Genomic DNA, 16152 nt, shown 5'->3' with positions numbered 1-16152 from the left:
CATTTATCGCTGCTTTTAAATCAGTTTACAATTTGACACATATAGTAATAAATAACATAACAAAAATGGTTAATGACGACAAAAATCAAACTACACCTACAGAAGCTACACGCTCAAAACAGGTTACCGAATTCATTTATGTGAGTAACAGATTAACACGAAACTGCACTCGATTTTCATCTTCACCGATTCAAGACAACTCTGAATCGTTATTAGAAATAAAAAAGCAAAATCATATAAAAATTTTTGGACACGTCTCCAAGCGGCTCAAAACGCCAAAAGCTATGATCTCCGATCAATTAAAGCTAATAAAAGCTATTGCACCTACTCCACATCCGAGAGTAGAGCTGCCACAAATTCAAAATCACCAGGCAAGTTCAGACATCCATCTCGAGGTGCCCGCATGTGACACAGAAATATTAAATGGAGGTTATGAAGGAAACAAATAGGAACAAGTGAAGAATTTATAAGACTACAATCCACTGTTTCAAACTGTTTGTCGGTTTTATCGACACAGAATATTCCCACAGACAGCTGGGACCGTATACTGGTAAACATATGCACCGCCGAATTACCACAAAATCATTACTTCTATGGAAAGATTTCCTAACGACCCAATACGAAATCGCAGAAAGGGTAGTCAAAAAAATAGTCAGAACGAAAAGCGTTCAACACGAGAAGCTTCCACAGACCCCAAGCCAGTAGCAACAACAATTTAAGTGGAAGCTTCTTCAAAAATCAAACGTTCACATCCGAACAGTACAAACAAACGTCATGCGAACTATGTACAGGAAGGCATAAGCTCAAATCTTGCGAGAAGTTTAAAAACTTAAAAATTAACGAGCGAAATAATTTTGTTATATCGAAAAAAGTATGTACAAATTGCTTCTCACATGCGCATACATGTTATATAAAAATTGCAAAAGCAAATTCTATTGCTTATATTGTCACAAAAAACACCACTCAATGCTTCATTACAGAAACTTTCCCATATCACCCCAAAGAAGCGCTTATACAAAAAGAACCACAGGTTTGGTGGTAACAAAAAATCAAAAACCCGAAAATTGCCAAAAGACACCAAGTTACTCAAAGGCACAAAATCTCAAACGCTACACAATGAAAACCAAAGTAGGGTGTTACTACCCACAGCAGTCGTCTCCATCGAACACCGAGGAGAACTGTTTAAATTTAGGGCCTTAATAGACCAAGGATCACAATGATCTTTCATAGCGTCTAAGGCACAAAATGGGCTAAAACTGCCAACAAAACAATCAAATTTTGAAATTACGAGAATGGGCGGAAGAGTAGTTCAAAACTCTATTAAAATCTGCCCCATTACCCTAATTTACCCCCCAGCGGATAGGAGAATTAAAGCAGAAGCTATAGTCCTAACGCAACTTACAAATATGGTTCGAAGCTATCACACAAATAGCAAGCATTGGCAAAAGGTTTTACACCTGAAGCTAGCAGACCCCAACTGCAATACCCCCGCTCAAATAGATATAATAGTAGGTAGGTACGTAGTAGTAATTTCAACGACTCTTCTAGCCCAAAATACTATACTCGGTTGGATTCTAGATGGACTAATTACGGAACCAGTTACCACCATGACAACTCAAGTTGAGGAAATGTCAAACGAATACCTTAATTCACAATTAAGGAAATTTTGGGAGTTAGAAGAACGCCCCCTAATATCGATTACAACCCCAGAAGATCAGTATTGTGAAGACTTCTAATGCCACAATTTTCCAACACAGTGTTAAAAACACAATTATATATAATTCAACTAAACCATCCAAATATATTACTAAATATTCTAAAAGAAAATTTGTTGTACACTAATTTGATTAAATTCGAAAAGGGAGCCAATGGAATTCGATATCTGACCAGTTTTCATATCCTACTGAGTCAATATCCGGGGTATCCGCAATAGTAATTACGTCCCCGCAGGATGGCTTTCGCCAATTATAATACAAGCGAAAATCCTGGTCACAATTCTCAAAAAATCTAAACGATCGAATCTCCCGACTCTTGGTCACAATCGTCCACGTCCATACATAATATCGTTCGCAGTATAGTTGTTCTAGAAAGTCGAAAAATCGACACCTATCTTATTATAGTCGCAAAAATAAAGTTACGGGATCACCATACTCCCAATGCCATACAGTGACGCACCTAGACTTACAAAAAGCAAAGGTGGCACTTATCGCATCTATCTAAGCGCTCCTCATATGGGTGGTTTATGGGAATCAGCTATAAAATGCTTCAAATCCTTCTTCAAAAAAGTAGATGGATATTATAAATATTATTTGGTTGATTTATTTTGTTTAATGCGAATTCTAGTAATTTCCAGAATGGTTAAATGCAGCCGTTCAACTTGAGTGCAAATAAGAAATATTAACAAAAAAAAAGTAATGTTAAAGAGGGTATATCACTCTCTATAAACTTCAATTTTTATTAAGGATAACTATAATAACAGTGAAGATTTTGAAAATTTGATATATGAATACATATGGCGTAAAAATATAGCAAATCAGCATCATGATCCATTTGTGAAATTATCAGATGCAATAAAACATACGTTTAAGCCATAAAACCTTTTTCTTTTATATTTATTATCTTTTATTTGATTGGGGTTTTTATTTATTTTGATTGCTTTCATTCGTTTGGATATGGCAACACTTATATTTTGTAGAATTCTCTTTTGTCGTTTAATTTTCTCATATATGCGTATTTTGAGTATCTATCTATGCATGAGAGATACATTGTTATGCATCGATTTCAAATATGTCAATTTGTATTTGTGTGCCTATACCTTCGGGTATGGGTGCTTTTGCAAAAAGTTGTTTTGTCGGGTGGCGTTCGTATTTGTTCTCTTTACAAATGCTACAATATCTAATTAGTCGGATTACTCATTTTTTATATTTGGCCAATAGCAAGTTTCTAGTATCTCTAATGTATTATTTTTTGCGTTTCTATGTGCTCTTTCATGCGTATGTTTAATTATATAATATTTTCTCTATCCCCTTCACTCGTAATGTCCTTTAATAGATTTTGATAAAAAACCTTTTTCTCTTCTTCTGTGGTCCTTACAAGCGTTGGTAACCCATACCTTAGAATAAAAAATATTCTTCCTGTTCATATTCTGTATTTGATTGTTGATCGTTTGTAAAATGGTTGATCCGTTGATTCTTCGGTTGTATATTAGCATGACTTGTATTATCTCGTTCTCGTTTGTATCACAATGCTCCTGCTACTTTCTTAAGTGGATTTTGATAATTCTGTCGAGGCTGCGAATTTCATGGTGGTTGTTGCTGATTCTTTTTGTAACCTTGTCTGGTTGGTCTACGAAATATGGTGGATGAATCGATATCCATTGGTTCGACTGGGGGTTGTTGTTGACAAGAATAATTATTCTGATGTTGATTGCTGAAATTATGATTCTGATGATGTTTGTATCGTGGAATGTACTCGAGGTTCTGATGGCGTGAATCATGTTGCATTGTACGGGCGATACTGTAGAAATCTGCTAATGTTGTGCAGGCTCGTTCATAGATGGCATTCTTGATATCTACACTTCTCAGTCCAGTGACGAATGTTTTGATTGCTTTAGCTTGGATTACTTGTGTCAATACTTGGACTATTCGTTTTTCCTTGTGTGTCATCTCAATCTTGGTTAGCACTACATTCAATGATTGGTTCAAATTGTCATAATATACATGCAGTGGTAGTTCTTTTTGTTGTATTTTCGTCATATCTTCCTCCAGAACGTATATTGGTCGTTTGTCGGCATAGGCGTCGTCTAGCCTATTGATGATGTCTTGGAAGTTTCTCTTTACGTTGTGGTTGATCAGGATCTGTGCTGCTTTGCCAGTAATTTTTCCTCTGATCATTATTAATGCTTGGGCATATATATTATGTTCTTCGAATTGTCGTATGCCTTCCATTAATGTGGTTGCTACTTTCCTCCAATTCCTGTATTCGTTGTAATCACCATTAAATTGTGTTATTGATTTAAACATATTCAGATATTTCTTCTGGTCTCGTGTAAGAACATATTTGTTCTGTTCGTTGTGGAATGGTTGCACTTCTTCCTAATTGTAGTTCGGATAACTGTCATTGCAGATCGGCGACTGCGTTGGTTAATGCAATTAAATTTGCTTGTTCTGTCCTTTTTCTGATTTATTTGTTGATTTATTTTACTAAAGATTGGTCTCCAGTTGTATTCTTGAAGCGCTGCTTGATATGGTATTCTTTCTATGAAAGCGGATGGATGGTATATTGATCCTTTACTTTCAATTTGTTGTCGTATTAGGATTTTGATGTGAATCCCTTTTGATTGACGTTGTGTGGGATTATGCACTGGTAAACTTCTTGGATGGTTTAAATGAATCCTTTTTTTGTTTCCAGGGACTAGGTTCTTCCCTTTCAGGCAGACTGACTAAGGATATTATTGATGATCCTTTTTTGTTGCTGCCCCACGTTGGGCGCCAGTTAATTTATTTACTCGTTAGGAATAAAAAAAATATATAATTTTAAGGCAGCCAATGAGATTGGTTCTGACTGATCCTTTATTTGTATAATATTTCACCGTATACACATGTACTTCAATATTGAATATATTACACTTATACTGTACAAGTGTTGTAACGTGTTACTCGGCAGTCGATAATGATAAAGTGACCCCGAGGCTATTGTTCCAGTTGCTTATATAGGCTATGCTTATCGCTGCTCATACTACTGAGATGCTGGTTGTTTACTAATAAATAACTATTTGGGTAGTTATCGTTTGTTGTACTGATAGTGCGCTTCTATTGTTCTAAGATAAAGTTGTTTTGATGATTTTTCTTTAATGTTTACTGAAACATAAGGTTGTGGTTAAAGGTTAAAGTATTAACTCGCGCTACTACTTCGTCACAACACCGTTCAGCACGCGTCGACGTTACATTCAGCGACCCTTATTCCGATAATTATTAATAAAAATTTATATCTTTAGAACTTGAGTCTGTAAAATCACATTAATTCTATTCGAAAAATAATATAATTTGTGCAACCAAATAAACAAACATTTTCAGTTCCTTCTATAATTGTACAATTTTATCCTTAATACATTGGGTACAATCTTGTTCAAATACTAACTAGGTTGCACAAAAAGACCGACATCGCTTACGATGCAACCCTACGCTGAAAACATATAAAAAAACACAAAATGCCATAAGTATTGGGTTTACGACAAAATGCAGATGTTTTAAGAGGATTTATAAAACGTAATTTAACATACTAACAAATGCGTCTTTGGCCAATTGATAATGTGATATAAATCTATAAAGTAAGCATGTAATTACATACAGTCATACAAGTAAATGCGCTAAATTTCACATACGATTCTTCTAGTGCATCAAGTGGATTACTGTGATTTCTTCCTTTTATTTTAATACTCTCGCAACTTGTTGCTACAGAATATAATAGTTTTGCCCACTTAAATTTTTGTTTATAGTGGGCGTGGTCCCGCCCCCTATTAGGTTTAATGTGTATATCTCCTAAACTGCTAAAGCTATAATAACAAAGTTCACTGGCAACAAATGTTTTGAGCATTTCTATCGACGGTGACAACCCCGCCCACTCCCCACATAACGGTACTGTTAAAAACTAAACAGAGACATTAAATTTTATCTCTGGGATGGAATAAGATGATTTTATAGGAACCACGTTCAAAATTAGATAGTGGGCTTGGCACCGCCCACTTTTAGGTGAAAACCCATCTCTTGGGATCTGCTTAACCAATTTCAACCAAATTCGGTACATAATATTCTTTTCATATTTCAATGTTATAGTACGAAAATGAGCGAAATCGGATTACAACCACGCCTATTTCCCATACAACATCATTTTAAATTCCATCTGATTTTTTCACTTTCCAGTATGCAAATAAAGCAACAATCATTATATCGGCGTAAAACTTTGAGTGAATAAAACGTATAAGGTATGCCACCTTGTGACCAAAAATTATCTAAATTGAACCAAAACTGTTCAAGCCCCTAGGTACTGAATATGTGGACCCCAGTGCCTATAATTGACTTTTTACCGAAAATATCGGTCGACGTAGAACAAGGCGCAAAAACCACAAAGAAATCTAAAACGAGTATACCATTTGACTTTGCGAGAGTATAAAAGGTTCGGTTACATCCGAACTTAGCCCTTCCTTACTTGTTTTTGTTGTTTTCTTCTTGTAATAAAATAAAAGCTCAAATAGCGTAACTCATTGCAAAATTTAATAGAATTGCTTCCAAATTTATTGCTTTGCAAGTTTTGTCAGCCCTAACTTACTTATTTAATGTAAAGCGTTGCCAACATTTCAAAATATTTCCCGTTTGCTAGAAAAACTCTAAGTACTTATACATATGTATGTATGTAAATAGCTGTCAAACTAAAGCGGTTGCTAAAAAAAAACTGACATCACTTACGATGCAACCCTATGCTAACATTTCCTATGTATATGTAGCATGTACAATTCTGTTACAATAGAAAAATTATATTTTATTTCAAGAGCTATGCTTTTAAAATCCACAAAAAATTGCAATACGTTTCTTTTGAGAGTAATTGTTATTTCAGCTATTCACAACTGGTATAAAAAAAAGACTTGTTAGCTTTAAAAATTCGCTAACACTGTTGTTGATAGTATGTAGAAATATTCCCATCCGAATCGACTAAAGTATAATATTTACTAATAAATATGGATAGCCATTTGCAAGGGGTGAAAATATTTTCAGGTATCGGAAAAACTTTATATAAAAACATGTTATTTATGGAATACTATGTAATTGTTAATGTAGGTAATAAACTCGCCAAGCTTTTTTGATCAACTTTACTTCATACTTTGATATATAAATAAGTATACAAAATTAATTTAACTAATACAAATCATCATATTTGTACTTGGCTATATCTGGAGTACCATCATTTAATTCTGGAATTAAACTACAGAATTTAGTTTTAGGAAGCTTTTTACATCCAATTTCGTTAAGATAATATGTTCGACCCAGTCATTTAAATTAACTAAAACCATTTCAATATATATGGGGGCTTGAGTAAATGATGGGCCGATTTCACTCATCTTCATGCTAAAACCTCTTCAGTTCCCCATATACCGAATATGTGTTTCTCATATACCAAAAATATTTGTCAACCTGTGTTGTTCCCCAATCGCACATGCATATATTTCTTGTTGGCGTTATACCGTCTATATTAGCCAATCAGTGATATTTCGGATATACTATAGTTTGGTGGTGAAAATGAATTAAATAGATCCACGAATTCGGTGCACCACTGGGATGCTATTCCAGTTCCAGTACTTTTGCCGAAGCTACCAAAAACGTCGCGGAGCGTATGGGGAATGAGCTTCACTACCGTAAACATACCGAAGTTAGAATATTTATTATTATTCCTAGACCGACGTACCAACAACATTAGTACTGCCCCACATGCCGATAACACACAATCGGTAATCTAAACGTTTTGCCTCTCGTACAGTTAAAGCGCACGTGGGCGCAACGGATAGTTCTCAATTTATTAACACAACCAATTTATAAACACAAAACAACGCAACCCCCGTAAACGTAGCTTGCCCTCAGTGTTCAGGTAATCATGGTCTAATAAAGTGTTTTCGTTTCCGAAACATGCAAGTTCAGGAACGCTGGGAAAGTGTAAAACGCTTAGCACTATGTTTCAATTTCTTACGGTCAGGGCATACCGTTCGTCAGTGTACTTCTGGTGTGTGCTCGCTTTGCCACCAGGGGCATAACACACTACTATGTCGACATCCAGGTACAAACCCTAGAGATAATACAGCAACTACTGGTGCAGCATCATCAGCCTCGGCATCAATACCAGGCTCCGTATCGGCATCGAAATCAAGTGCTGCGGTGAACTTCACTTCTGCCGGACCGCAGGTGTATTCCCGCCAGCAATGACACATAGCTGAAGTCCAGTCATTATTTGTGCAAGATGACCGGACCATCTTACCTGCGACGGGCAAGGTGCTCCTTTCCGATTGTCATGGAACGTTGTACGAATGCCGTGGATTATGCGACATCGGATCTCAGGTGAGTTTCCTCAGTGAATCCATATTTAAAATTTTAAATCTTCGCAGAACTCCGGGCAAAATCCGAGTAGAAGGTATAGGCGCCAGTGCAGCTCCCTACACTAAAGGTTCCACAATTAAGTAATTTTCAATCTAATTTGAAGTCTACATCCTACAATCGATTACGACTAAGACACCTGTATGCAAAGTCGACTCCTTGCTTGCTGATACGACATTTGGAACCCCCTTCAAAATCGATTTACTTATTGGCGCAGATATTTGCCCCGCATAAACCGTGCGCGATCTGTACCCGCTTTGGTTGGGTTGTGTTCGGCCCTGCAATGGTCAACGCATCTTGTGGAGGGAATCTCCAGTCGAATCACTACGTAGTTTTGAGTTGACTACATTGACGTGTGGTATGACAAGCAGCCCATATAATGCGATTCGTTTTTTACGCCAATGTGCTGTAGATAACGACAACATGGTTGAGGACAAGAATCGAGCTTTGACAGCGAGAAACAGTGTACTTAACGGTTTTTGTGTCGACAACTATTTGGAAAGTTTCGCATCTTTCGAGGAATCTGTTAGTTGTGCTTATGATGTCGATGCGATCCTTCTACAAGGTCAGTTCTGGTATGTTAATTCAAATTCTGTGGAAGAGAGACTTAATTGGGACACTCTACTACCTGCAGATTTGCAGGATCAGTAGCTCGAGTTTTCAAATGGTCTTCATGAACTAGCGCGAGTCCATGTACCGCGTTGGTTAGGAATGTCACTTAATGCAGTTTGCACACTTCATGGATTCAGTGACGTTAGCTCGAAGGCGTACGCGTTCATCTACGTGAAAAGTGCCGCACAAGGAGGTGATTCCAATGTGGCTCTTGTTGCTGCAAAAACTAAGGTAGCACCTGGAAAAGTTATTACAATACCGCGCTTGGAGCTTTGTGCTGCCCACCTGCTGATAGCTACTATACGTCAAGAGGCGCTACGTATAGACAACGTGTCTTACACACTCTGGAGTGATTCAACTATAGTGCTTCATGCGATTCATAAAAAACCTTCAACTTTAAAACAGTTCGTTAGTAATCGAGTGGAATATATTCAGGCCCACACTAAGGTAGAGTGTTGGCGTCACATTCGCTCAGAGTACAATCCGACCGATTGTGCTAGTTGAGGATATACGCCTACAGCACTTCGTCATCATCCACTATGGTAGATAGCTCCACCTTCTCGTTAACTGTGCATAGAAAAAGATCCAGTTGTACCAGAATTTAAGGCCCAGATTCTTGAATGCCAAACTTACAACCACTCGTCAAAATTATCATCACTTGTTTGTGACGTCTGCGTATGGTCAGCGCATTCCTCTCGTTGAAAGGTTCAGCATGCTTAATCGTGTTCTCAATACAATAGTGCGGCTAAGACGCTTCCTTCCGCGCTATAGGGGTCAGAGATCAAAGATTATAACAGCTGACCAATACGAACGGGCTCTGCTTATAACTGTTAACGAAGTGCAAGCCTATACTGTCGAAATCATCTGTTAGCCCTAAATCCATACAAGGACCCTGAAGGCAGTACGTATGGAAATGTACCGTATGTCGGAGATATCAGCGAGTTTCCAGAATCAACAAATGGCTTCGCTGTTCCGTGAACGGGTACTCGCAGCGGCAGTTTTTCCAAACAGCAGTCTAGATTAATGTGGCCCGTTCCACGTTCGCTTCGGTAGCAAATGACCAGCTACAACAACTAAAACATGTATATCTTTATTTGCATTCAGCATTTGGCTTCACGAGCAGTCCACATAGAGCTTGCTGAAGATTTAAGTGCAAGATCCGTCTTTTCAGTTGCCGCGGTATTTGTGCGAAGCTCTTCAGTGACAATGGTTCTCAGTTTGTAGGTGCTGATAGACAAATCTGTGCAGATATGAAGGAATGGTTATCATCATACGCGCAACAGCACGTTGTTTATGTACCAACGTAATCAATGAAATTTCATTACTCCAGTTGCACCACATCACTGTGGCATTTGTGAAGCAGCGGTCCGTTCGGCCAAGAAACATTTACTTCGTATTATGGATCAACAGTCATTGCGATATAATGAGCTGTTTACGCTATTGACAAGGATTGAAGCTTGCCTTAATTCACGGCCAATTGTAGCTTTACATGATGACCCAGAAAGAGGATTAGCCTTAACGCCACGCAATTTCATGTTTGACCGACCAATCAATTGTCGTCCTGATTTTTTTGGAAACGTTTTCAAAACGAATATCTTAATTCACTTCAAATTCGTTGCAAGTGGATGAGGCCCGAACCAAACCAAGTAGGAGATATTGAACTTAGTCGTAAGTTGACGAAAAAAGGCATATACGTTAAACGCCGCTGTCAGCGTCCAGTACAAAAGGTGGTAAGACTAACCGGTATACAAGAGGAAATCTTGAACCGCGAAGGTTCAGCCGGGTTCAGTGCACTGCGTTAGCTTATGCTCTATTCCTGAATCGTAATAGTTTACTTATAAAATGTACATACATGTGTTAATTATAAGCGCATCTATTTGTTACTACTTTTCGGCACATGTGCCTATTTGACAAACAGGCATATAATTGCCTGTTTTACTGAATTTGAGAATAAAGCCGTGAAGGCAAGTGACAAACCTTATCACCAAATCTTATTCACATACATTTACAATTATAATAAAATCTGTAAAGTAGAGCTATTCTATGGTAATAAGATTATTAAGTTTTAATGCCGCAATGCTCTTGTGTATAAAACTTGAAGGCAACTACGAACAGTAGCTATAGGATAGTTGACTATTCATGTGTATTAAATAAGGTGTGTAAATCCAACTTTCGCTACTACTTACTACTAATAGTTTATTTTAATTTAACTACTTGAACTAAATTCACGATTTTAGAGGTATTGGATTTTTTTTCAATATTGAACCTACCTTTATATTGTACCATTTATTCAAACTGTTTGTAATTTATTTTATTTTGCTTCTAGAACTCGTGTAGCTGCCAGCGAATTTTTTCGGCTAATCGTTGGCGATTTTTTCAATTAACTCATATATTTTAGTTAATTTTGCCGTAATTGCCTTTAATAAAAAGACAAAACTTTATTGTTATATTCTAGCTAAAGCAATACGACCGGGATTTGGAAATTTGCAAAGGTATACTGTTCGAATATGACATCTCGTTTCCACCATCGTATCCCTATGAGGAGAAACCTGATTTGCCTACGAGATATTTGACAACAAGGTGTCCATCTTGGTGTGATCGAGTTTTGATGAGCCCTCAAATAAATGAAATAACTATAGGGAGAAATATTTCATACAATTTAATTGGAGATAATATTTGTATGGGCGATCACAAGGTAAGCGAGTATTCACTGTAAGTAAATTCCTAATATGTAATTTGGTTGCCCATTTCCCGATTTTGTAGTTATCGAGTAATAAATCATTGCACAATATTTTCTTAACTTGTCTTTAATGTTATATTCGAAATAAAGCTGTTTTAATGTTTGTTGGTTTTTTATGCACTACCACATTGCTTCTCGATTTCAACCAAATTTCATAGACATAACTTATGTTCAAACTCACGAATCGCGCTACAAGAACCAACCATAATAACTTTGTTTTAATCAATGCATTACATAAATATTTTTTTTGTTGAATAGTAAAATTTATTATATTTTATACAATTAATTATTTTTTAAAATTTATGGACCGTAAATGACTTCCATGCTCAGCCACGTATATGCGACACCTAATTAGAAAATTATTCATTACGGCTGGAAGTCGAGGTTGCCTTAATTATCGACTTAATCGAAGCACTCCTAAAATTCAGTCAGTTTTATGGAATTTGTTTTGTAAACCTCTTGCTTGACATAACCATATAAAAGAAAGTCTGGTGTAGTGGAATCTCTTGAAATTAATTTGTTTTCAAATTTTCATTGGATCTCCGCAATAACCGGTCTGGCTATGTGTGCAGTTGCTTCATCTTGCTTGAAGTAAACGTTATTGAAAGTGTTTCTGGGTAAAAACAAAACTAATTAAATAACGGTGGCCATTAACATTTACTGTCTCTTGGATTATTGCTGGTTTCATCACACATAATTATTTGTATTCTTCGGCCATTTCAATTATTTTTTGGCGAAATTCCAGGCGTATTAGGCAAGTCTTAAGAGTTTAACCGGCTTGTTATTTGAACTTTGTACGGTAACAGGTTTAAGTCATCATGAATTATCTCTTGTAATGACCGTCTACTAACTCCAAGTTGCGCCGATAAGTTGCGAGTCGAAACTCTTGGGTTTGCCTGAATTGACGGTGCAACAGGCGCGATTATTCCTTGAACACAAACAAAAATTTAAATAATAACCTGCCAAATAAAAATAAAGGAGGTCGATTACTCACACAGAAAAAAAGGTTTGTTTTAGTAGCACGATTCGTGAGTCTCCCTGTATAATGGAAAATTACTTTAAAGTGGAGCCAAGACAATAGAGTACAACAAAACTATTAAAGACAAAACAAGCTGTAAAAAGTGAAAGGCGTTTAAAAATAAATGGCGAAACGTAACAAAAAGACTTCAGTAAAGATTCTGTCCAAGCGCTTAAGAGGATGCTAAACCAAAATTGCGATTATTCGTCTATAACCGACTATGTTTTTTTAAATTCGTATAAACCTATATGTAAACTATCACTTGTACAAATATTTTAAAATTAAATAATAAATATATGATTTTGTAATGTTACTAGGTGACCGGGCAAATGTTGTTTTGCCATAAACGTAATTTTTAGTGAATACATTTGAAGAAAACACCTCCAAAACAAAAAAAAAACATTATATTTGAGGGTATTTAGGGGTATAGAAAATAGATGTTGCACGATTCTCAGACCTGCTCGATAAGCACACCAAATTTCATCAAACAACGTGCTTAAATGAGTATAAACTCCTCCCGCCAAGTACACCACTTCACCCGGAAAATAGTGCCACACCCCACTACAATACACCACACTCATACATCACCATACGAGACAACACAACACACCACAGCATCGCGCCTGTACACCACCTCAGCAAACAAAAAGGATGGCCTCCGCAGCAGATACTCCTCATTCGAAAAAAAGGCGATCCTGCGCGCAACTCAACATTCGATTATACACGTCAGTCAACACGGTTACTGCTTGCTGCCTTTATTCGGTTTTTCGCCAACTACAATCCGGCGCGCTACTAACTAATTCCTTACGTCAACGCGCTTCAGCACCACATCGATCTCTGTTTGGCTCATCGGATTCAACGGCTTCACCTTCAACATTCCCTGTTTTCGATCCGTGCTTCTACTCGTGCAGCGTTTGTCAACGCCATATTATTATTGTATAATTAATTTTAACCTAAGCGGTAATAAATAAAAATTTATTAAGTTTATGTATACTAATTACACGGGCGTTTTTGTTTACAATAATTTGTGAGAGTGTCTAATTTATTCACACCGTGACAGGAGAATTTCATATATTCGATTGGTGCGACCAATATTTTTCGAGCACATACTTTATTATTAAAGAAAAAGTTATTGTTTTGTGGTTTGTGTATTCCATTTCCTAAAAAACATTAGGGATAAGTGTAATATCACAAATTTTCTCGAACGACTTTGGAGTTCTGATAAAAAACAAAGAGCAGTGCAGTGAGCTTTTTAAATCATTTTAAAAAGCGTAAGAATCTATAATATAGAAACAAGAAAGTGTAATGAATGATTAATAATATTGTAACGGATTTCTCGATAAATAGTCCACCTTGTAATTCACTGTTGAGTTTAATCACTGGATTGTTAAATAAATGTTCCAATTTAATGCTACACACTTTTCTTTATTTCTATTTCCAACAACTTAACATCTATTACTCGTTATTCGAGTTTACAACTTAATGCTTATAGCTCAATTGCTCTTTACATAGCAACACTCTAATTAAAATTGTGTCTTGTACCCAATCCGGCAGCTCTTATATATTAGATTTTTAACAAAACTTCGCCACTAGAACATTCTGGCAACTACGAAGCAGTTTATCGTAGATTTTATTTTGTTCTGACGTTCGTGTTTGCCACTTTATTGTGATGAACAAATCGTAGAATTTTTACTTAAACTACGAGAAACTCATTTCCGTAGACAAAAATTGCTAACGCCACCAAAGTTGATTGCCTGATAGCGCGAAGAACCTTCCCACATTCAGTTCAACTCCTGGGTCTATAACATGGAATCTAATTTATAGGAGTACGAAGTAGTAAGAACGGGGCCACTATATAGAGCCATATTGCGCATATTAGACAAAAAGTGAAGTGTTCTGCGGATACGTCTTTAAACTAGTATAATCTATTTGGTGCGACTATTGACAAGAAAGAACTATGTGTGTTAGAAAATGACCAAGTATCTTGCTCTCAAAAGCAATTAACAGCCTCGAGTCAAAAAAAAATCCGTTGATGACATCATAGCACATTGGACGAAATTACTAATTTGGCACGGATTAATTAATACCTTCAGAACGAATAGAAAAATGTTCCTTAAATTTGTTACAAAATAAGATCGATTGGTTAACCTCAAAAAAATATATAATAATTATTTTTTTTTTAATTTTATAGAAAAATTACGTTTACGACATAAAAAAAAACTTATTTAAGTCTGAAGTATCGTAAGGACAAATGTTTTTTTTACAAATTTTGATGATGATGTGGATTCCGATGACATTAGTGGGTCTGAAGAAACCAACAATGAGTACTTGAGCGTCCTTCTTACAGTCTTCAAATGACTTAGCTGGACGTCCAGATGACATACCATATTTACTTTTGGCTCAGGTAGTACAAAATTTCCGTCCAACCACTCCTTGTTTCGCTCTTCAAATACTTTTAATATTCCAAGGCTAGTTCTTTTTTGGTAGTTTTTCATTGCGCCAAATTAACAAAAAGAGCAAAATCTTTAAATCTTGGAAGAACTAGAAGTTAATTTTAAACATTTAACATTCATAGTCTGAGATTATAACTAATAATGATTAATTTTGATTAATTGTACAATAAATAATAAATAATTGGTATTTTGAGAAAAAAAAATATTAAAATCAAAAAATAAATTTTTTTATGATTTTTTTTGTTTTTATGTTTTGCTAAAAATAAAACTCACTTTTAAAAACCTTCATAAGAAATATGTGATCTAAAAAAATGAGGTTTATTTTGAGTTTTATTAATCTCACAACGATTATTTTTGATTTTTTTTTTTTTTTCATCAAAACTAAAAATTATTTATGATTTATTGTAAAATAAATCAAAATTAATCATTAGCGGTGAAGAAAATAATCAATATGTCGATTGTAAGTCACTGATTATTTCATTTAAAAATCGCAACAATAATCATTACTTACGGTCCCTGTTCATAATAGATAATATTATCAACAAAAAAAAAAAAATAATTACTAGATCGAATCCGATAGAATCAACAGAAAAAAGATAAACAAAAGTACATCTTGTGGATTTGCATACTTTTCATTTATGCAGGTACGTAATTGAAATCCATTCTAAATCAATATTTTCATAGCGAATCGATATCTCTTTGTTCTTTGTTTGGATAATAAATCTTCTGTTTTGATAAACAGTAAAGTAATATTCCACTCTCTTTAATATCATCACCTAGCCAAAGCGTTATAGTCCAAGAGCCAGTAACAGAAATATATGACCAAGTTCCTCTTAGGTGATAATTGGTGATACGCATCAGAAAATCGAACCATAAAGCCTCGTGAACGTCAGCTGAGGCTCGGTTGGGGGGATGAGTGTGTGTAGCCTCCCACGCTTGAAGAAAAAAAAAATACATTCACTCATTTCCTCTCGGCTAAAAATTTATCAAATTATAGCTAACCTAATAACTTAAAAAAAAACAATAGTCAGCTGGCTATAACATAGTGGATTGTACGTCAGCTGATGTCTTCACTTACTTTCAGTGATATCCTCTCAAATAAAAATTTACCGGATGATAGCTGATATGTAACTATTGATAAGTATAGGTACACGTCACCTGGCTGTATCTCGGTGGAAAAACCGTGGGAGG

At 35.8% G+C, this 16152-nt stretch overlaps 1 protein-coding gene across 30 annotated transcripts in view; it reads left to right on the top strand.

Annotated features, from left to right (window-relative positions):
* 5PtaseI (inositol polyphosphate-5-phosphatase A) overlaps positions 1–16152 on the top strand; it is a 600945-nt gene that overhangs the window by 248547 nt on the left and 336246 nt on the right. For 29 of the 30 annotated variants that reach the window (XM_070113016.1, XM_070112999.1, XM_070112992.1 and 26 more), the window contains one exon: positions 11206–11445. The exons of the other annotated variant lie outside the window; for it this stretch is intronic. In XM_070113016.1, the coding sequence (XP_069969117.1) occupies positions 11206–11445 (240 nt within the window). The remainder of the gene's footprint in view (positions 1–11205; positions 11446–16152) is intronic. 30 annotated transcript variants of the gene reach the window in all.

The sequence above is a fragment of the Bactrocera oleae genome, chromosome 2 (genome assembly GCF_042242935.1).
Source record: "Bactrocera oleae isolate idBacOlea1 chromosome 2, idBacOlea1, whole genome shotgun sequence".
Lineage (NCBI taxonomy): Eukaryota > Metazoa > Arthropoda > Insecta > Diptera > Tephritidae > Bactrocera > Bactrocera oleae.
The sequence above is the reverse complement of the archived record's forward strand: the minus strand, read 5'-3'. Positions and strand labels throughout refer to the sequence as shown.